A 23,667-nucleotide genomic window follows, 5' to 3' on the forward strand; every position below is an offset into this window, starting at 1 on the left:
TCATGTGTCCAGAAGAAACACAAAGCAAACCAGTCTCATAAAACCACAGACAATGACGTCATGTTATATTTTAGGAAGAAAAAAAAAGTTTCATTGCAAATGAAAGATCTAATTCTTTTCAAAGTTTGGCTCCTTTCAGGAGGTTCTTAGTTTTTTTAGAAGCTCATTTTAAAATGGATTTCATCCTGATGTTGTTAGGAACCAGATTTTGTCCACCTTCATTGAACAGATGTGAAAGCTTTAGAAACGTTACGTGGACCAAATAGTGAACTGTTGTCTGCCCGAAAACACTGTGTTCACTTGCAAGTGAACCCTGGGACAGTTCACTATACTCTGAATGCTAATGGCCTATAAAGCAATAAGACAGAACCTTGGCCTTACAGATAAAATAAAAGGGGCACCACGATAGTCTGTAGATGAAAAGAGTGTTTCAAAATGAACGCTATTAAGAAACCAAATTTAATTGGAGCAATGGAACGATGTATTAGATTTGGATGTGTAATTGTTATATTTTAATCTGTCAAACAAAAGAAATTAAGACAAACAAAAGACAAAAGAGAGATACATCTATACATAGAAATATCAAACTTAAGATGGTAAGTCCTGATTTGGTTGGAAAATAAAAATATTAAAAATAAAAGAAGACATGCAAATACACAGACAAATGTCAAAGATGTTATTATAATTACTCTTAAGCATCAATAGACATTAATTGCTTGTAAAGGAGTGGGAGGAAGCACATTTAAATAAAAACACATCCCTACACTTTACTTAACTATTTTCCTTTTTTTTTCTTTACATGTTTATTGTATTTCTCTTCGTACTTTTAATTAAAGACATAACATTATTCCAGAAATCCTTAACATAACCCATGACAAGAGTCAGAATGGAGTGCTTTATATTGGCATCAGAAAAAATATTACAACATTCGAGAGATTATTATGACTTATCACAGAACCAGTATCAAAATGAAGGGCTTGTAACAAAGCGGAGTGCTTAATGATTATGATCAGTAAAGAATATTGCATTATTATTATCATTGATACATTTTTAGCTATAATTTTACAATAGTTTTGAACATAGTCTTGCGCTAATGTACGAATGACACTTTTATTCCAGAAAAACATTTTGAACAATTGCTATTATCACTTCTATTCTTCATGTCATTCAGTTCTGTTCACACATTTATAATGGATTTTATGGAACAACCAGCAATTCTATCTGCAGCAGTGTCAAGCACTTCTAATACAAAAAGCAGAGTTGATAGAATTTGGCATAGCCCACCAGTTTGAACTAAGTCTGTAAATTCCCTTTTTCCCTAGTGCTATCTTGTGGGGTCATCTAGACCAGTGGTCCCCAACCCCCGGGCCGTGGACCGGTACCGGTCCGTGGGTCATTTGGTACCGGGCCGCACAGAAATAATAAATAACATACTTCACTTCCGGTTTATTTATATCTGAATCTGAAAGATGTTTTATTTTGAAAAATTGCCCGATTCTCTGTCACATCCGTCTATGTCACCATTAACGCGGGCAAAGACGCTCTTCTCGGTCACGTGATAGGTTACCGGTAAAATAAACCCCAGGAACTAGCAAAATGAGGAAAACCAAACGTTTTTGGAAAGTTTCTTTGCCAAGAGGAAAAGGCCCAGCCAGGAGATAGAAGAGAAGCCATCCACTTCCAAAAAAAGAAAGCTACATTCAATAGACAGTACTTCTTTTTTGCACCATGAGTGTGGGAAGGGGAGAGGAGGATGACTCCTGTGCGATGTTGTATCCATGCGTGTCAAAATAAAACCTTTGGGTTTGTGTAGTCACGTATCTGTTCCTCCTTCTGTGTGGCATTGCTACAGTAATCCTCCGCCAACATCTTAAAGACCGGTCCGTTAAATTAAAAAATGTGCACAAAGTTTATTGAAAAAAAAAAAAAAAGACCGGTAAGTGAAAACTTTGTGTGACGTCATACCGGGCCGTGGCGCTAAAAAGGTTGGGGACCACTGATCTACACCCCGCTAGACAGTGCGCTGAAAATTTTTTGTTCAATGATTTTTGATCTTTACTGGTGTCCATGGATTACATGAAATCCTCTCCACCTTTATCCACCTTTGTCATGGTAGGGAGAACACGTCAATGGAAGGGTGGGGTCAACTGGACCCCATAAGATAGCACAAGGGTTAATAGACTAGGTCCTAAAATGTTGCTTATGAGCTATTTTTTTTTAGCATTAGCTAGTTTAGTTTCCAGTGTGATGAGTCCATGAAATCATTGAATGTAAAAAACAAAACAAAAGTACGAGCTTTCTGCATATAGGTGAACCTTTTCCAATTTCTGTTCCTTTTCAGTACGAGTACTTCAACGCCGTGCTGATCAACGAAGTGGATGAGGAAGGCAACAACGTGGAGCTGGGGGGAGAGTTCATTCTGGAGCCCAATGATCACTTCAACAACCTGTCAGTTAACCTGAGCCACAGTGTGGTGCAGGTGCCCACCAACATGTACAACAAAGGTGAGATTCTGCAAAAATAATGAAGCTACAAAACAGGAAGCTGATAGAAGAAGAAGCTGAAGCTGTTTCCGTGTCACCGAGTAGAGCTGAGGGATCAATAAAAGCCAAACGCAGGCCTCTCTTCTGGAGTGCAGTTCAAACCCGGCTGTTCCGTCTCTGTGGGCCGTCACTCTCCCCCCCGAGCGTCATCCATTGGCTTTTGTGCAGCTGTAATGAACTCACTATAACTCCGCTCACAACACAAAGCCAGGCCCCTCCTGGAGCAGGCAGGGAGGGGGCAGTTTAGTCACAGCCTTTGTAGCTCCATCAGAGGGAGTCAATAAGGAACAGAGGTCAATCTTGCAGACAGTAATGGTGACCAAAATGGTTTCCCTTATCACCATTTAATTAACTTGTGTCTTTCTTCCCCCCCCCCATCTCTGTTCATCTTCAGATCCAGACATAGTGAATGGGGTTTACTGGTCCGAGGCCTTGAACAAAGTGTTTGTGGATAATTTTGAAACAGATCCGACTCTTATTTGGCAGTACTTTGGGAGTGCCAAAGGCTTCTTCAGGCAGTATCCAGGTGGGCTTTCTCTGTTTTTTTTACAGGTGTCTTGTTTGCACATCTGTTCATTTCAATGATAGGGAAATACAAAGAATTTTTTTCTTAATTTAGTTGCATATGGCAGTACTTTTTGTTAAACTCTTAAGCATCCTGTTTCAACTTTAGACACATCTGTCAGGAATGGTGGTTTGGAGGACACCAATTCTGGAGGAAAGGCTCTGACAAAGAAAAAAAAAAAAGAAAAACTTAAAAGAAAAAGAAGGGGATAAACCAGAGAACAGGGACAGAAAAAACAGAAACCAAGTCGGACGACTGAACTTGAACCATGGACTGACTGGACAGACACCTGGAAACAGAAACATAACACAAAACATAACCTGAAAAAACCTGAACATAAAACAGAACCTGATCTGAAAAACACAAATCAATAACAAACTATCCGTACACCACCATAGGATCATGAAGAGGGTTATTTAGCTGAAGTTGATATTTGTGAAAATGCAGAAATATTCTTTAAAAAGAAAATAAATCATTTGAGCTTTAATTTTTTGTTATCTTAAGCGTGTATTTCATGTTAACAAATAGGTAATCAATCAAAATATATTTTGTGGACAAACAAAAATATTCCACAATTACCGATCTCAAATATGTCAACTTAAACCACAAAAATGTTATGTTTGATATGTGAACTGTTGACTCCACAGTAGTACTGTATTGCAGGTTTGAATCAAGAACCAAACTGAGGATTAGTCAGATTTCTATGCATTAGTGACTTCAGCAGTTTGATGACAAATCTGTGTCTAACTCAAAATAACATTGAAAATCTGCTTTTTATGAGGCACAAATGTGTTTCCCAGGATATCAAAATTCAAACTTAAAAGCCTCTTTGGAACTTTTTGCTATGGAAAACATATTTTTTTTAATTTTACACATAAACATCTTAATGTTTTGCCTTTCAATCATTTTTCAAAAATGAAGTCATGTACATTTGAATGTAGTGGAACTTTTGCAGCCGCATGCATCCATAGGAGTAAATGTGGCACCAAAGATTCATTGATGAAGTCCTGATTTTAAAGTCTTAAACAAATCTGGTTAACTGTTATGATTTTAAACATATGCAGCAAAAATAGCATCATATGGACTAATAAAAATGCTTTAAAAATGTTAAAAGTGATGCTCTTTGATCAGCCTAACCTACCCTAAGTTTTTTTTTAATCAAATGTCCTGTCTCAGTTTGCCTCCAGCTACAACATACTTATGTACAATAAACTACATGTCCCCTTTTTCGTACAGTAATTAAATGTCTAATATCTATCTTCTAGGAGTAAAATGGCATCCAGATGAGCATGGTGTCATCGGCTTTGACTGCAGGAATCGAAAATGGTTTATATCCATGCAAATCCATACAAAATAGTGGAAGAAAAATGAGAATGTCTCTTATTTCCCTAACAGTAGAGTGTAAAATTGAATTTCTTGTTACAGGTACATCCAGGCAGCTACATCTCCCAAGGATGTGGTGATCCTGGTGGATGTCAGTGGAAGCATGAAAGGACTGAGGTTGACCATCGCCAGGCAGACTGTTTCCTCCATACTGGACACTCTGGGAGACGATGACTTCTTTAATATAATAGCAGTACGTTCACACAAAGAAGTCACAGTTTTTAATAAAAGCCACTGTCTGGCTTTTCACTGTATGCCCTTTCTTTTTCCACAGTACAATCAGGAGATCCACTATGTGGAGCCTTGTTTGAATGGAACTCTGGTTCGGGCTGACAGAACCAACAAAGACGTGAGTCCCTCATAATTATGGATCGCGTCGTGATCCTGCTTTTCAATAGGAGTTGAAGCGCTTTCTTTCGTCTGTCAGCACTTCCGGGAACATCTGGACAAGCTGTTTGCCAAAGGGATCGGGCTGCTGGGTGAAGCTCTGTCTGAAGCCTTCACAATCCTCAATGACGTAAGTGTCACTGCGTAAAGCTTGACAAAAGTTAAACAAAGATGTCGTTCATTCATCTTTCCTGCAGAAATCCCACTTAAACGCATTAAAAGGCAGATCTGCTCTTGTTCAGTGCTTTCTGGCAGGAATACATTCTTCATGGAATGATTCATTTATTGATCACTTTGTTTGACATAAAAGGAATAAATGAGTGTGAGTTCCCCAGCTTTGACGAATGCATTATCTTCCCATTTAATTCAAGAGCTCCAGCTGACTAGAACAGAGGGAAAAAATTTCATTTTTACAAGCCACATTTGTTTTGGCTGACAGAAAGTGTTCATGTACAACAGCCTGGATGTTCCAGCTAATCACAGAAAGCAGTCGAATATGTGCGAGCATTCGGGAGGTTTGTCGGCTGTCGAAACGCGCCGGTGCAATCTCCGTTCCACCCTCCAAATACAGACACATCCATTCTGAAGAGTGATTAATGGCTCTCATTAATGTCAGTGATTAATAATGCCACTGATTAGAACACAGAGGAGATAAGGCTAGGAGCCAGGCTGCACTTCTTTTATCTCCCTGTTTTCAGGCGAGCTGTGGCTTCATTGCTGAAGCCGAGGGAGCGCAGCTTTCACCTCTGCTTTTGTCAGATTAATTAAAGCTCCACAGTGAATATGGAAATCAGGTTTCCCCACTGCTCAAATTCACAGCTACATTAATGTCCAGTGGGCTGAGTCTTTAAAAGTCAGCAGTATATCTAAGAATCAAAGAGATGCTGTCTTTACATAAGCAGTGACTACCCTAGAAATACCAGAAAGAAGAATAACAGAGGCGCAGAAATATATATTGCTATTAATCAGCATTTTAAGGATACAACAGAGTTTTAGGGTCAGTTTACAAACATTTTTTTTTTAATTACGACTTTTAAGTTGTACATTTACGACAAAGAAGTCACAGATTAACAAGGAAAAAGCACCAATGTTGTCTGTTTATCAGAGCCTAGCTTGAAGAGGACAGATGTGGAGCATTTTGTGAAGCTTTATTTCCGGATAGGTTTCAAAAAACAAAGAAATTATGAACTTTTTGGCGACACAAAATCAGATTCTTGTCAGTGTAGCCGTCTTTCCGGGGTTCAGTGTCGGTAAAGCAGAGTTTCATAAGTGAAATAAGGAGCTCAGAGACACATTTGGGTGAGGAGGACCAATACTTTATTTTCCTTTTCATTCAGATACCCTGAAGTCCATTTGATTCTCATTACGTCATGAACCTGGCATGCACAGGACACCAATGTGTAACCAGTGTTACATACGCCCCCTCCTCCAGATGAAACTCCCCGTTTGAACATAAAACAACAAAGATGAATGAAAATAGTCTGTACTAGTAGCATCACAACGTTGAAAATGCCAAAAAGTGTTCCTCCTCAGACGGAAGCATCGCACAGACTTAGAGATCTTGGTTTCATGGGGGAAGAAAGGATTGAAGTGGACAGCTGCAGGGACACCGACGTCTTCATCAACGGCTGCAGAGATCCTGCAAACCACCCATCAATAAATAAATATGAATAAATCATAAATCAATCAAATGAAACTCCAAACATTTGGAACGTTATCAATAAACATTCAGCTCACCTGTTCAACTAAGTTAAGTCAGTCTGCTCTGCTGCTAAAAAAAGCTTGTGAATTTACATTTTTAAATCTCGTAATTTTACTTTTTTTTTGTTTTGGTGGCCCTAAAACTCTGTCGTGTAAGGAAACACAGCAAGCTCTTAAAGACCCAATTCACTGAAAATTGTGTTTTTGGTGTTTATATTAGGTTCTTGTGGCCTTTTTTGATGATGGAGGGCATATATAAATAAAATTAGGATTAAGATTGCATTTCTGAGTTTTTCTTTATTCAAATTGTTGAGAGTCAGGAGCAGAGGAGAAAATGCTGTTCATTTGTGATGTAGAATGAACGCCAGGCTGCCCACAAGCTCCCGGGTATGCTTCGCTTCTAACAGAGAGGGGAAGGGGGGCGGGGCTGCTCTTCCCAAACAGTCCCGCCCACAACTTAGAGGTACATTTCTGATGAACTCCTGCCGCTCTACAGGAACTATGCCATAGAAAACACCACCGTTTTTATTTTAATTTTGGCTAAAAACGGCACAATCATAACTAAAAGACCACTGGGAAAACTTTGAAAATAGATTAAAATTGTACTTCCTCTATTGTTATTCATTTTTTTAAATGAAATACTTGCTGTTTCAAAAGAATTCCAATTTGTTGATACATAATTCTTTTTAATACAGCTACAATATATTGAAAATGTGTGGATCAAATTTAAGACAGTGGGTAAATAAGAAACTTTTTTTCCTGAACGCTCAAGTCAATGTTTTTATGTCTTAGGGTGTATTCAGAGTGGACACATTTGGTTAGCTTCAAGTGAACCAGAGTTTGTTTCCCCTGACAATCCAGAACAACAATTTTTAGTCTGGATAACCCCAAGAGGATCCTGATCCGAGACCATTTCAACATTTTAAAACGTAATTTGATTGCCATAGGTTTTATAAGTTAATGCTACCTCAAACAAACTAAAAGTTTTCTAACATACAATATTAAAATTAGTAAACCAAAGGCACAAAGAAGTATAAAAAAAACCCTTTTCTGCTATAGTCATGTGAAGTTTTAATGGGACTTAGTTGAAATAAGTTGAACTCAGTAAAAGAAAAATATAAAACAGGAGAAAAGAAAGTCTAAACTAAAAAACGAGTAACAAAGACCAAAAACCAAGGTGCCGTAAGGCAGCAGGAGAACGCAGCAGAGAAAAAAAGAAAACTCTGGACCTAAACACAGCTAAGTAGAAACCAAACACTGGCGTGTTGTGACTGGAGGAAAATAGAGCTTTCCTAAACCCAAGATTTTACTAAATATAAGATAAGTCACACTAACTAATTTCATGTAATCCATGGACACCAGTGAAGATCACAAATCATTGAAGAAAAAAGGTTCAGAGCACTGTTTAGTGGGTCTAAATGACCCAACTCCCAATGGTAAAGTGCCTAGGATAGCACAAGGGTTAAAGCAACAGAGTTCCAAACTCTGTTTTGAACTGCACAGATACTTAGCATTACCCACATCTATTCTTCATGAATCCTTCATGTTTATGTTTGCATTTGTCTGAGAACATCAGAACACATTTTCGGTTCAATTCTTTCAGAGCAGCAAATGTTGACTCAACCATTTTGCTGGAAGGGTTTTGGATTGATTAGATTTTATCGGCATCAATTCACTATGGATCCCGCTCATTGATTGTGTCTGGTGTAATTAGCATTCATTTATACAACAGGGTATTTACGAATAACACCAGTAACATACCACTTCAACAATGCAGACTCAGGCACAGAGAGTGGATTACACGGAGCTCAAACACGCTCAGGCACCATCTGATGACAGCAGGTTCCTCATTTTTCTAGAGTCTCAACATTTACAAAGAGTGACAGTCGGTCTTTTTCAATGATTCAACATTTTCAATCACAATTCTTTTTGAAAAATGCCATGTATTGAAGCAAAAGTGTGTCATGTTTTGTGCCTACTTGTTGTATTTAAGTTTTTTTTTAAATGTCATATAATACATTAAGCTAACTTTGCATTATACAGTTTGGCCTTTCTATGCCTCCAATGTGATGTTTTTGTTTTTTAAATTTTCCACTAATACAATTTGACATTGAATTGGATAGGGATCGTACACGTTTGCTTCATTCCACTACTTTTCAAGAAATGAATTACACTCCTTTTGAGTGTAATTCATTTAAAGTTGCAACAGGCTGGCAACTTATGCAGGGTTTGCCCCACCTGGCAGCCACCATGACCCCAAAGGAGATACAGCAGGTTAATGGATGGATGGATGGATGGATGGATGGATGGATGGATGGATGGATGGATGGATGGATGGATGGATGGATGGATGGATGGATGGATTTTTGTGCAGCAGATTTATAAATTAAACAATCAAGTGTAAATGTTATAACAAGAACTGAAATACTTCCACTTATGAAACTCGTTTTTGTGAATCTCTCAATGCTGTGCTTCTATGTGCTGTTCACACACAAAGGATTATTTCCTGTCATGTATGAAAAATACTGTTGCTGCTATGGAGCACCTCTCGATTCTTAAAGACCCACTACAGCAAAAGATTTCCACTTTGGGTTTTTTTTAAATGTTCTGGTGCTATTTTTGTCATGATGGAGGACATATATATAAAGAAAATCAAGATTGAAACCGAATTTTTGAGTATTTCTTTATTCAAATGGTGGTAGCGGAGAAGACAAAAAAAGCCTGTAGCTGTGACGCTGCTGTCGGAGAGACACTAGCGCTCTTCTGCTCCGCTCCATTCCGATGCATTCACTGGTGGACGAATAGATCCATGAACGTCTTTGCTTTGCTCGTCTGAGCTGACATCTAGCTCTGATGTTGCTCGGCATTTTTATCGCACCCTTAGGTTACGTTGAGGGTGCGAAGGGCTGTAAGCTAGCGGGAGAGTGTAAACAGAAAGCTCTCAGCAGCAGGAAGCGGGTGGAGTTGCTCCGCACCCACAGTTCCAGTTACAACTCAGAGGTAAATTTTCTAATGAACTACTGCGTCTCTGCAGAAACCAAAGGTGACCCGGGTGGTTTGGTTTTGGCTAAAAATGACAAATTCATAATAAAAAAACAGCTGGGAACGCTTTTGCAATAGATCAACAGATGATTGGAGTGGGACTTCAACTCAAGTTTGATGTCAGCAATCCAGGATTGTGTTTTATAACCTGTTGTAGCTGCTGAACATTTACTCACTCTTGCCCTGTGCGGTGCAAGAGCAGATGAGCTCAGAAGGACTCATCCTGCAACTGTGTCAGCGAGCGCCTTCCTTTACCTCCACGTTCACAGCATCACAGGTCAATAAACCACTTAATTACCGCACTGCGTCTTCTGGCATCTGCATAAAGCACACATTACAGAAACCCGTGAGCCTTAGCGCTCATGAGCAGACCTAGGCTGTGTGGGTAATTCAGGTTTTCCTTGCTTCTCCCTGCAGTTCAATCAGACCGGACGCGGCAGTGTCTGCAGCCAGGCCATCATGCTGGTGACTGACGGCGCAACTGAAATGTACGATGACGTTTTTGAGAAGTTCAACTGGCCAGAAAGAAAAGTGAGTCTTGACCTAACTTTCCGTGTTGCTCTCTTGTTCTGCACAGTTCTGACTGCGACACAGTTTCCTAAACTTTTTGCTTTCTCTGCACTTTTTCTTCAGGAGTAAATGCACATTCTAATGCTTCATGCCATTTCAAACTCCTGTCTGATGTTGTGAGGAATTGGTTTTTTACTTCATTAGTACCCTGTAATGTAAAATCCATGTCAGCGTGAGACATTTTTTTGAACATGATGCATTAAGGCTCAATATTTTCCCCATAAGGAGTAAAGCATGGGACATTAACTGCTTTCAAGGGCAGTGCATGTGTTAGAGCTCAGTCTGAAAGGCTCCCCACAGCTCCTCCTGGCCTCACTGTTAGCTTTGGAATCCTGTCTTTGTGAGATTTAAATGCGATTGAAATGAAATCAACTGCTGCGGGGTTTGCAGAGCATTAAAAGCATCAGCTGCAGGGGGTTTTCTAGTCCTATCAAGCATGTGTGTTGGCAGTGTGTGGTACCCCACCCCTTCTAGCCCGTGTACCCTCAGGGTTACGACATAGCAGCTATTCCGTGTTTTCTATGTGCTTTATGCTTAGCAAGGCATCTGGAGCCAATGAGCCGTGCAGGTCTGGCAAAGTGTCAAACAGCATTCTTTAAAAAGACACTTGCACAGCCTCATTGTCCAAAGCAGACAAAGAAAAGGAATAATAACATTGGATCCATGAATTACAATTATTTGAAGCACAAAAAGAGTTGGATTGCAGCACTGATGTGTGTGGCTGCATTTATTCAGTTTTCTGAAGCTGCCTCATTCTTGTGTCCTTTGCTCAGGTGCGCATATTCCCCTACCTGATTGGACGAGAGTCTGCATTTGCTGATAACCTTAAATGGATGGCTTGTGCAAACAAAGGTTGGAAACGTTTTTTATGAAGCACTTTACAGCTCGGTTTTACTTTAGAACTATGAGGAGATGTGTGTGGGTGTCTGCCACCTTTGTGTGTCATATGCATTTCTGTGTGCATGCTTGCGGTGGCTCAAACTCTGTCTTCCAAGAAGCAATGGAGTGTCACTCTAGGGGGGGTCAGAGGTCAATCCGCTCTAATCCCTCTTCTTGTCATTGCCTACCTCTCAGCTGCTCTCTGCTGATGGCTTCTGCATGTCAACTCTCTGGATGAGTGCCCTCTGACAGGGAAAGTCACAGCCAGGAAAACAGATCGCAGAGGGGTTGCAGAATGACAAGGCCCAACCCCCCCTCCCCCCCCCAAAATCCCCCACTGTTAAACAGTCTCACACATTCAGTGCAAAGCACAATTTAGCATTAGCAGGAGCTGGACCGAAATGATTTCTTCAGCTCCAAGCCCCGAAACCGGAAATTTACCAGGTCATTACGAAGTTTGTGCCACTGCTCAGAGAGTTTATGATGAGAGAAATATAAATAATGACAAATATTTAAAGTCCCACATCACAATTTTTTAAAATAAAAACATTCTCAGTGGTGTTTTAATTATGATTAAGACGTTTTTAGCCAAAACCTAACAACCTAAATGTCTTAAAAGGCCATTTTTCGTGTTTCCTCTATGTGGGCGTGGCCATTGTTGCTGAGCGGAGTAGCCCCGCCCTTGATCCCCCTTTCTGCTGTGGAGCCCCAAATTGTTCATAATAAAAAAAATTATGACCTTGTGCACTCACACAGTAAACCAATAAATCTCTCATAAATAAACAAAAACATCATGAAATTGTGAAAAACCATTTTAAATTACCTAAAATATTGATCCTGCGCGCTCACTTCACTCCTGCGAGCTCCCTGGGTTTGGGCGCAGTGTTAAGACGGCGTTTTTGTCACTTGGTGGGTGGTAACCTTTCTAGTTGATCTGATTGGCCGAAATTTGCGTGTCAAATCCGGCGAGGCGGCGGGGTGGGACTTTCATTTTTCAGAGCAGGGGGTGGCTAAAAGGCAGCTCTTGAGCGGCTCTCTGCCTCTCATCATATTTTCTATGTACAGTACTTTCACAACCATAAGGCGCACTTGAAAGTCTTACATTTTCTCCAAAATGTACGGAGCGGCCCTACTGTGTTGTTGTGTGACTTCGGTAAAGATTTTAGGAGAGAACAGCTTGAGAACGGAACGGAGAGAGGTGAGGACGTGAAAAAAAGCCCCCCCCCCATAGTACAAAGGTGCAGATATGAGCATAATGCAGAACAACTTTGTCTTGGAAACCCTGGAAAAGCAAAGAGACACGATTATGGAGGGGAAGCTGCCGTATTTGATAGAAATTTATCCCAGCTGTTCATTTCTGATACAGAAGATGAGGACTTTGATGGATTTTTGGATGCTGATAAATGACTGGAAAAAGAAATCCCAACCAACTCAGTTTTGCGCTCGTTTCCTTTTTAAAACACACACTAGCATGCATGTTTTACTGGTATGTTTCAACGTTAAATACAGAAAAAAAACATCCATAACTGAAACGGCGCAGTTCAATCCAGTGCTGTTATATTGTAAGGAGAGGAGTGTGTTATTGGAAATAATATGGCTTTAATTGCGTGTTTGCGTGTGTATGTCCGGTAGGTCAATGCCTGCGTGGCTTTTTAACTATCACAGTTAGAAATTTCGGCTCTTTGTGTCAAACCTGTGACATACGGCGGATGTAACGTGGATTAATACCTTAACCAACAACCCAAAACCAAGGTAAGAAAGTGCAGCGGGTTTTTCTGTGCTTGAAGTTTTTCTCATGTGAAAATCACTGCATTCTTTAACATTTTACTTTATTTATCCCACAATGGGGAAATTCTTCTCCGCATTTCACCCATCCAGCGGTGAGCTACAGTCGAAGCGCGCGGGAGGCAGTAGCGTTAACCCTTGTGCTATCCTAGGCACTTTACCATTTGGAGTTGGGTCATCTAGACCCACTAGACAGTGCTCTGAACCTTTTTTCTTCAATGATTTGTGATCTTCACTGGTGTCCATGGATTACATGAAATCTTTCCACCTTTATTCACCTTTGTCATGGTAGGGAGAACACATCAATGTAAGGGGGGGGTCATAGGATAGCACAAGGGTTAAGAGTCTTACGCAAAGACCCTCATCGGGTGATGTTAATTGCTCTCCATTGATATGGCAATTGCCCCCAGTGCCATTGTTCATTCCACTCCGGGAATCGAATCCTGCATGGTAGCCTTTTCCTTACCAACCGAGCTACCCAGCCGCTCAACCCACGTTACAGCCGCTGCTTTTTTCCTATTAAAGCCTCTAAAAGAAAGTCCCGACACCGCTGCCTCGGCGGATTTGACATGCAAATTTCAGCCAATCAGATCAACCAGAAAGGTTACCGCCCCCAAGTGACAAAAACGCCCCCTTAACACTGCGCCCAAACCCTGGGAGCGCACAGGAGGGAAGTGAGCGCACAGGATCACGGCTCAGTTAGGATTGCGCCTGTGCGATTGTAAGGTCCCTCACTCAGTTCCTGAATGCGCCCACTCAGTTGTCTTTGCGCCCTTTCACTTTATGGCAGCGATGAAACGCCATAAAAATGCTGCTTTAAAATTATAAACAGGTTTTTTTAAAGCAAACTGAAATATATTTAATAAAATAATGGGTAATTTAAAACCTGTGTGCAGGTTTTTAACAATTTCATAATCTTTTTGTGTATTAATGAGAGATTTATTGGTTGATTGTGTGATTGCAAAAGGTCATTATTATTTTTAGACTCCATATTCTACAATCTGTGTCTTGCATGAGAGAAGAGCTTAACACGAGGGGGGGGGGGGGGGGCATAAACAACACTGACTGACAGTCTCTACTCCCTTTAGCAATAAAGAAAACGTGAAAAGTGACTTCGTTTCGTTTCCAAACTGACACAATGTTTGGAACGACAATACAAATGTGTACATGACCTGCTGTTTAATAAAATTACACCAAAAAAAACTTTGATAAGACCATGAACAATGTTTTGAATGACAAATATAATTTAGGCTGCATTGCAGCAGGAAGCAGAACTGGCTGTGGCTCAGAACTGATGTGATGAATTGTTAAATTAACTTGCACACCACATAAAATGAAAACATTTTTGAAGCACAAGCCTTGCCACACCCTGGACAGTCTGTCACAGGGCCGATAGAACTGGAGCGGTCCTGATCGCTATGGCGGCTCCCGGGAGGCAAGCTGGGGGCCAGAGAGAAACGCGTTGCGGGTTGGGGAGCCAGCCTGCCAGGGCCTCCTGAACCTTAAGATATTTTTCTTAATTTAATCGAAGCAATAATATAAAAGGTCCCCTCATTTGATTCTTGTTTTTGGTTTTACCCTCTCTGGTAAATGGGGGAGACTGCCAGCCTTTAAACTCGGTCAGAGAGAGACACAAATGCGGAGAACACATTTAGGACTTTGACTTTCATTTTAACTATGTGCAGCCAACAATGCTCTTAAAATGTGTGCGGGGAATGCAGCAATGCGCCATCTCTTCCTCTCCCGCACCTGAGCTTTTGCACGCTGGACGGGGCCGATCAGGGAGCGTGCGCACTGCGCCACTGGGCCGTTGTGACATCACAAAAGCTCATTAAATCCAACCGAGCGACCTTATTCAAATCTCAAAAAACATGATTTTCATCAAAGGGGGACTTCAAAGATTTTGCAGGAGGCTTGAGTCGACAGAAATGAGGGCCAACAGAAAAAAAACTCATTCAGAAGGGTTTGCTTTTATTTCATTATCTAAGTATCCTCAGAAGAAATTCATTTACTTTAACAATAAATTCAGAAGTTAAGGATAAACATTAGAAGCTGTGCATCAAACCCAAAAATAAAAAAAGGAAACTATTTTAACCAAGAACATTTTTTTGCTCTTAAATTGTAGCAATTAAAAGTGGCCAAAAAAGTTCAAACTAAAAGGATAAAAACAAAATTGCCATGAATAAATACAATTTTAAAAATTAAATTAAAGTAAAAACAAATTTGACCCCATGGGTTTTCCAGGGTTAAAATATGGATTTTAGGTATAAGACTATAGTCATTTTAGATATTTTGAGAAACTTAAGGATGTTTTTGCCACATGGCGCAATATCATGCTTTACCGCCTGTGTGACGGAAGAACTTTGGGTAACACTTTATATTAAGATTCCTTAACAAGCTTTGTTAACACATTAGCAAGCATTATAAATGAATTTATAGGGTGTTAGTAAGACATTTATTAGTACAATAAGTCTAATAAGGTTTATTAAATTACTTAGTTAACACATTTACAAGCATTATTATTAGGATGTTTTCAAGATGCTAATGATGCATTTACTGATATTATAGGTGCCTAACAAATTTGTCAGTGTTAATAAGCTTAATTAACAACCTTTGTTAACAAATTAAGAAGTATTATTATTGTTTGGGGTTCTAGTAAGATATTTATTAGCATTATAGATGTCTCACACAAGCCTTAGTGTTCATAAGCTTAATAAGTTTTATTAACTAACTTAACGAATTAATAGGCTTTATTAATATGTCAGATGCTGGTAAGATATTTATTAGCATTATAGATGTCTTGCAAATACCTGTAAGTGTTAATAAGATTTATTAACAACTAAAGGCAGACCATTATTTTCTAAATCCATATTACTAAACTGCTTATCAGCTTTACAAATGTATTAATTAACTTTGTTAATAGTTTATTAATTGTTTTGCAGCACCTCATCTAAAGTGTGGACGTTTTTAATTTTTAGCACAAACAACCACAAAGCATAAAGATTGTAAAAAGAACTTTATGACATTAAAACAGACTAAACATACACAAATCGTTCTGTAAAAGATATATAATAATTTAATTCAGACAAATAAAAAATATTAAAAAACATATATAGACTGGTGTTGGATGACTCTAGCATCATAGCTAATAGGATAAAGTATTAGCATCTATCCTGAGTGAAACATTCATTGCAAATCCCATCACCAGGAGACAGTTCTCTGCATTCAATGCCAACAGCATTCAACCACATTTGCCTTGCTTCAAAGTCCACAAGAAAGTTACACAAGCCAGTCATTTTTGAAGACCGAAGACAATAAACCTACAGGAGCCGTGCTAACGCTAACACGCTAACCTGCCCACCTTTGATAATGAAAAGAATCAAAGATGAGCAGGTTAACTAATGTCCCCATTGGCTAATGAATCTGTCAATCAAACTCATCAGCAAAACAGGCGTGCTCACTTTCAGCCAATTGAATGGCCTCTCAGACTTTGCTTTCACACAGGTGACGAAAAAAGCCCCGCCCATGTTTTATTCTTTACCGGTCGGTCGTTAGCGTGTTAGCTTTAGCATGGCTCCTGTAGGTTTATTGTCTTCGTTCTTCAAAAATTACTGGCTTTTGCAACTTTCTTGTGGACTTTGAAGCAAGGCAAATGTGGTTGAATGCTGTTGGCATTGAATGCAGAGAACTGTCTCCTGGTGATGGGATTTGCAATGAATGTTTCACTCAGGATAGAGGCTAATACTTTATCCTATTAGCTATGATGCTAGTCATCCAACACCAATATATATGTTTTTAACAAAAAAAATCATTTGTCTGAATTAAATTATTATATCTTTTACAGAACGATTTGTGTATGTTTAGTCTGTTTTAATGTCATAAAGTTCTTTTTACAATCTTTATGCTTTGTGGTTGTTTGTGGTAAAAAACGTCCACACTTTTTAGATGAGGTGCTGCAAAACAATTAATAAACTATTAACAAAGTTAATTAATACATTTGTAAAGCTTATAAGCAGTTTAGTAATATGGATTCAGAAGACAATGGTCTGACTTTAGATGTTAATGAATCTTATTAACACTTTCAGGTATTTGCAAGACATCTATAATGCTAATAAATATCTTACCAGCATCTGACATATTAATAAAGCCTATTAATTTGTTAAGTTAGTTAATAAAACTTATTAAGCTTATGAACACTAAGGCTTGTGTGAGACATCTATAATGCTAATAAATATCTTACTAGAACCCCAAACAATAATAATACTTCTTAATTTGTTAACAAAGGTTGTTAATAAATCTTATTAAGCTTATTAACACTGACACATTTGTTAGGCACCTACAGTATCAGTAAATACATCATTAGCATCTTGAAAACATCCTAATAATAATGCTTGTAAATGTGTTAACTAAGTAATTTAATAAACCTTATTAGACTTATTGTACTAATAAATGTCTTACTAACACCCTATAAATTCATTTATAATGCTTGTTAATGTGTTAACAAAGCTTGTTAATGAATCTTAATATAAAGTGTTACCCAACTTTGCTCATTTGAATCCATGTTTCTCAGTCTGGTTTCCCATGTTTCCTTGTAGGATATTTTAGTCAGATTTCCACCCTGGCTGACGTTCAGGAAAATGTGATGCGGTATCTTCATGTCATGAGTCGACCGAAAGTCATCGATCACGAGCACGACACTGTGTGGACCGAAGCTTATGTGGACAGTGCTGTAAGTATGTGATGCTTCCTTGTCCATTTACTTGAGCACCCATCATGCCTCTCTTTCCTAATGTCGGCATCCACCGTTACGACGTCCCCACATCCTTCAGGCTGCATTGCAGGCTACAGTAAGATGCCTACTCTGTACTGTGAAAGTGGCCATTAGTGGGCTGGCCTTCTCATCATCATTCTTCTTGCTGCTGGAATGATTCTTCATTATGAGCTTCATTAATTTGCATAGACCCCCCCCCCCCCCCCCCCCCCCATGTGCATCTGTGTCCACAAAGTCAAAGCAGACTGTTCATTTATGAAATTCCTGACTGTTCTTTCTTTGTGCTTCTTCTTCCCGATCAGCTTTCTCAGGCTCATAAGGTGAATATCACATTTCTGTCATTTCGGTCTTGTCATGGATAAGAACCAGCCAGTGGCTGAGAGAACAGCTGGGAGCCTTACACAGGCAGATAACAGAGGTTTTCTACACACACACTCAGCAAATCCGTGCTGTGTTGTGTAAAGTGAAAGTGACTTGAGAGGTTAAATAGTAAAGTATCATCCTCATGCTTCATTATTCCCCAAAGAGCTGCAAGTGCGAGGAGGCTTTTCCCTCTGAGGGACACGAGCAGCATAGGTGCATTTACTGCACTTCCTTCCAGTTTGGAGAGAACGTACACGGCAAAACACACGTGCACAGAAGAGCTGGCAGATAATCCGCTGGGGTGTGTGCTCTTGTATCTCACCCTCAGACACACCATTCATCATTCTGTGGATCATTGCACTTTATCTCCTAAAGCCCATAATAAAACTGACATTGGAGAGCGGACCAAGCAAGAGGCAGAGGAGAGGTAGAGAAGGATGGGGGTGGGAGAGGCGTCGCTGGGTTTACCTGTGTGCATGTTGGCGTGCACACATGTTCGTGGAGAGGAAAGCAACCGAGAAACCTGCTCCTTTGTGAGAAATGATGAATACTGCAGCCCCTCCATTCTTCATTTTGTCAAGCTGGCCTGAACACGCGGAGCTTCACGTGTTGCGGCCTACGTGAGCACGAGCGTGCGGAAATGGAAACCCATCTAACGTCATGCCAGCCTGCACGCTGCAAGACCTAAGTGGATGCTGCATCCTTCCATGAGTAAAGCAAATTCTAGATCCGCAGTCAGTAAATCTGGCTTATTTTTAAACCATTAAGCTTCGCGTTTGCTCAAAAAAATAAAGGTTCAAACTGGAGAAGGCAGTGATTTTTGGTTTAGTCTTCATCCAATAATGGAATAATGAAATCCAATGTTTTTCTAATCAAATCAAACTTTATTTTACAAAAGAAGTGCTTGTCATGCCTTGCTCAACTCGAAACACTTTACATTTAAAACATAAAGCACACAGTATTATAATAATAAAAAAACACCCTCCCCCCTCAGTTATCAGTTATCAACAGTGATTGATTTGATTTGATTTGATTTATTGATTTATTTCAAGAATTGTAGTCAAAGCAATAAAGAATGTAAACAGATTTGTCAAACTCATTACAGCAATGATAAAATGCATAGATTAAAAAAAACTGAAAACAGAACTAAAAAGACACTTAAATCACATATGCTTAATTTAAAACAGTGATCATTGACTAAAGTCAAGTAGAGCTTGATTTATTGCGTTAAAAAAGTGACCACTATAAACAAAGTTGCCTTACCTAATCATTGAAAAGCATTTGTTTCTCATTAGTTCAAAGAGGGACAACAATGTTTCATTCATGTATACATACCCATGGATGGCGTAGGAACCATCACTTTGATGTACGAATAACCCTTGTCCTATCTTAGATGACCCCACACCCTTACACTGACGTGTTCTCCCTACCATGACAAAGGTGGATAAAGGTGGAAAGATTTCATGTAATCCATGGACACCAGTGAAGATCACAAATCATTGAAGAAAAAGGGATAGAGGGTGGGGTTGCTCTATGCCACATCTCAGAGGTGAATTTCTGATGAATTCTTGCCACTTTGCAGAAACCATGTCCTAGAAAAACAACACAATATTTTTCGTTTTGGCTAAAAACGGCATAATCATCATAATTAAAAGACCTCTGGGAACTTCAGTAATACATTAGAAGATGATCAGGGTGGGACTTTCAAGAAAAAGATGCTTGATTTTGAAATACAAACAGCTGCTTCCTTATGATTTCTAAATCTAAACCAGATTTAGTCAGAGCTAGATTTCATTATGATACATTTATGAACACTTTTTTCTACTATTCTAAATGTATACTAAATACATTACACAAGATATTATTCCTGCTTTGGTTATGAAAAACTGCAGGCCTTGGCTCCTTAATCCTTGTGCTATCTTAGATGACCCCCCCCCCCCCTTACATTGATGTGTTCTCCCTACCATGACAAAAGTGGATAAAGGTGGAAAGATTTCATGTAATCCATGGACACCAGTGAAGATCACAAATAATTGAAGAAAAAAGGTTCAGAGCACTGTCTAGTGGGTCTAGATGACCCAACTCCCTATGTTGAAGTGCCTAGGATAGCACAAGGGATAAAAGAACTGGAAACATTTAAAGCTTGTGAGCTTCAGAAGAAACTTTTGATTTCTTTTTCAGCTGAAAGTCAAATCCGGTCCATCTCTGACAACAACTGTGGCCATGCCAGTCTTCAGTACAAAGAACGAAACGGTAAGGACATTCCTCATTTGGAATATTTTGGTAAGATTCTTCCAAAAAAAGGCTCATTGTCTTTTTTTTACAAACTGTTTTCATCATTTTAGACTAATATATTATTTAGTCATGAGTGAACATTTTTTGGGTTTAAGTTAAAGCAGCGGTCCTTAAGTTGAGACTCTGCGTTAGCAATTTTCCCACACAAACCTCCAACTACAGTGTCAAAGGCAGACACTCGACATGCTTCCTGTCCCGGGTTTGAGCCTCCAAACGGAGGAGCAGTGATGTCAGCTCAGTGGGGGTCTTCAAACTGCATCGTGGAGTCAGATCAAAGCGGTGACAACAGCTGCCCGCTCAGAGCATCCAATCTATGCCTTCAGTCCGGGTCTTTGACTCAGAGCAGGGAGGAAAAGCGCATCTGTGCTGCAGCTGAGCCGTGGACACGCTGTGTTTTTACACAAAAAAGGGATTTTCCTACCAAATGAATTCAAGCCCATGTTACAAAAATGAGTACACCCCAGTCATAGTCTTAGGAGAAAAGCCAAACTTAAGACTGCACAATTCTAATTAACAGGCATTCAACCACAGGTGAGTCTAAAGATTTATTTCTGTCTTTTTCTTGACATCATCAAGACAAATTTTACTCGTGAATCAGTGAATTGACATTCTGCCTTCATGGTAGCTGACACACATGCACATTTGTTCATTTGTCTTTTCAACTTTTTATTTTTATTACTTTTCCTTAAAGTGACTAAGGATGAATGCTGAGTCGAACTAAAGTTGTTCATTTGCTTTGTGGCTTTTCATGCAGAAGAACCAGGGTATTCTGCTGGGGGTTGTAGGAACAGACATTCCTCTGCAGGAGCTGATGAAGCTCATCCCAAAACATATGGTACAAACAGCAGTCTTATACCAGATTAATGCTTCCATGCGTTCCTTCTGTGTGCCTCACTCATGTCTTTTTTCTGTCTCCAGTTGGGGATCCATGGTTATGTGTTTGCCATCACAAATAATGGCTATATCCTGATCCACCCCGACCTCCGCCCTTTGGTAACTCAGCTTTCTCACAGCATACCCTGACTTTACCCAGTTTTTTTGTGTTTTTTTTTCCAATGTAACGGAAAATATGAGGGCACACAGAGCCTGATGTGTTATCTGGTTAGAGAGCTACATGGGCTCGTATGGTCTGTAATCCCCACCTTTTCCTTTGATGTATGCATGCAGGGATAAAGGCCGCTCATAGGGCAGGCTGGCCTGAGATTTCCCAGAGGTAACTTAACACTTGCTGGCAGACCACAGCCCCCTCGCTCTAGGACCAGTGGTTCCTCTGGGGCCTTGGCTGTGCTAGTGGATCTGTGTGTGCCAGTGTTAGTGCGACTCCTCTCTGTGCACCTGTGTGTGTTGGTCTGTGTTGGGTCTTTGTAAATGTCTCTTCGTGGCTGTGGTTGTAGTCTTCTGTCGTCTCATGCAGATCGGGGCAACATGCAGCAGCAGACATGTTCACTTTATGCTGAGATGCAGACTTCTTTCAATCATGTTAATTGTTCATAATTCACCTGACAGCATTAATTTCACAGATAATTTATTAAATTGTCACAAGCTTCTCACCATGCTATGTCAACAAGAGTGTATGGCAAGTTTTCATGCAGTAAAAAAAATAAAGTAAACCATCTGTAGGTTAACTAAGACCGTTCATGTATAAAGTAGAGTCCATCTTTCTAACGCAGTGTTAAACTGCAAACATTGTGATACTCTGTGCAGTACCAGGGGAGTCAGAAAAGGAGGAAGCCCCACTACAGCAGCGTGGATCTGTCAGAGGTGGAGTGGGAAGACAAAGATGACATTGTAAGAGCAAAAAAAAAAAAGCCTGTTTGACTGTCTTTATTTCTAACGCATACATTTCCCACAACATGACAGGGTAAATGCGTTTCGATCTGCAACATTACTTTTTCATAACATTATCCAATCGTACAAAGACTTTAGATTAGATGAAATGAGCTGGAGAATGATCCTGATAGTGTAATAGTTTTCAGTGTCACATGGAGATAACGTTGAAATCCAACCGGCTGGATCCTTCACCCAACTTGGATCTCTCTGCTTCTTCCTTTTTTATGCACTTTATCTCTCAGCTGCGGAACGCCATGGTGAACAGGAGGACAGGGACCTTCTCAATGGAGACCAAGAAGACTGTGGACAGAGGGGTGAGGAGGCAGATAAGGAAGTTTCCCGTCTGCATAAAAAACGACGGCTGTTCTTTGTCCTCTCAAAGCAGATAATCCTTTCCTGTCTTGTTTAGAGGCGAGTGCTCAAGATGCACTACGACTATTACTACACTGACATCAAAGGAACTCCATTCAGGTGGAAAGAAGCTTATATTCTGCATATTAATGTCCTGATCTTAGATTAGATTAAATCTGTTTTATTTTTTTTGCCTGCAGTGTTGGTGTAGCTCTCTCAAGAGGTCATGGGAAGTATTTTTTCAGAGGAAATGTATCCGTTGATGCAGGTAATTCTGTCTTTGTCTGTTCTACAGTGTGCTTGTGCAGGGAATGATCAGCCTCCTGGAAAAGGTCTTGTCATGATTTGTGCTGACACAGCCTGAAAATAGATTACGGAATCTGCATGAGACAACACATTTGTGGGCCTAATTCAGACTGTCAGAACACGCTGCTGTCGCTACTTTAGCTCATGTAAAACAAACGGGGTGCGTTAGCCAGCACTTACTGACGTTGCTGAAGCGTAACTGACTTGTGTTTTTCAGGGCTTCGTGATCTGGAGCAGCCAGATGTTGCCCTTGCAGATGAATGGTGAGGAAGGGGCTGTGCGGAAACGACTGTTCATGCGTGACAGAAATTCTTTGCTCTGTTCGCCAGGCATCCTGAGGCCTAACAGTGTGGCTCTGTTTTTTTGACCACACGTATAGGACGTACTGCAACACAGAAGAGGAGCATGAGCACCGCCACCTGACCCAGATTCAAGCCATCAAACTCTTCATGACAGGCCGCCGACTCAACCTCAAGTGTAAGAGACATCTGGATCACCATTGAGGCATTGAGAACCTTGTTTTTTTTGGAAATATTGAAGTCTACAGGGAAAAACAGGTGTTGATCCCCACAGGTGACAGAGAGCTGATCCAGGAGGTTTTATTTGATGCCGTGGTCACTGCTCCTCTGGAGGCGTACTGGACCGGACTGGCGCTCAACAAGTCAGAGTGAGAATTTTTTGCTATCAAATCCTCTTTGTACCAGCTTCAACCAAGTAGATGTCTGAGTCTTTATAGCTATTGCAATGCCACTAATAAACTGAAGGAGATTTTTCTCCTTTTAGTCATTTATTACTTTATAAATCTACAAAGCATTATTGCATAGACTTCTCTTTTCGTCTGGTCCAACAAGGAATACATACAAATATAATTAATACAAATAAAGTTTAGCCTCAAA

General features: G+C 39.9%; 1 protein-coding gene across 1 annotated transcript in view; it reads left to right on the forward strand.

Moving 5' to 3' along the window:
• The window catches only part of LOC101158014 (voltage-dependent calcium channel subunit alpha-2/delta-3), a 40,515-nt gene that overhangs the window by 10,677 nt on the left and 6,171 nt on the right, over positions 1–23,667 (forward strand). Inside the window, exons 6-25 of the mRNA XM_023954788.1 lie at positions 2,342–2,504; positions 2,938–3,069; positions 4,374–4,434; positions 4,534–4,684; positions 4,766–4,840; positions 4,919–5,008; positions 10,039–10,152; positions 10,965–11,043; positions 17,451–17,584; positions 17,929–17,946; positions 20,171–20,242; positions 21,039–21,119; positions 21,203–21,277; positions 21,989–22,072; positions 22,357–22,428; positions 22,524–22,585; positions 22,666–22,733; positions 22,989–23,034; positions 23,151–23,248; positions 23,345–23,438. Coding sequence (XP_023810556.1) covers positions 2,342–2,504; positions 2,938–3,069; positions 4,374–4,434; positions 4,534–4,684; positions 4,766–4,840; positions 4,919–5,008; positions 10,039–10,152; positions 10,965–11,043; positions 17,451–17,584; positions 17,929–17,946; positions 20,171–20,242; positions 21,039–21,119; positions 21,203–21,277; positions 21,989–22,072; positions 22,357–22,428; positions 22,524–22,585; positions 22,666–22,733; positions 22,989–23,034; positions 23,151–23,248; positions 23,345–23,438 — 1,769 coding nt within the window. The remainder of the gene's footprint in view (positions 1–2,341; positions 2,505–2,937; positions 3,070–4,373; positions 4,435–4,533; positions 4,685–4,765; positions 4,841–4,918; positions 5,009–10,038; positions 10,153–10,964; positions 11,044–17,450; positions 17,585–17,928; positions 17,947–20,170; positions 20,243–21,038; positions 21,120–21,202; positions 21,278–21,988; positions 22,073–22,356; positions 22,429–22,523; positions 22,586–22,665; positions 22,734–22,988; positions 23,035–23,150; positions 23,249–23,344; positions 23,439–23,667) is intronic.

Source organism: Oryzias latipes, chromosome 5 (genome assembly GCF_002234675.1).
Source record: "Oryzias latipes chromosome 5, ASM223467v1".
Taxonomy (NCBI): Eukaryota; Metazoa; Chordata; class Actinopteri; order Beloniformes; family Adrianichthyidae; genus Oryzias; species Oryzias latipes.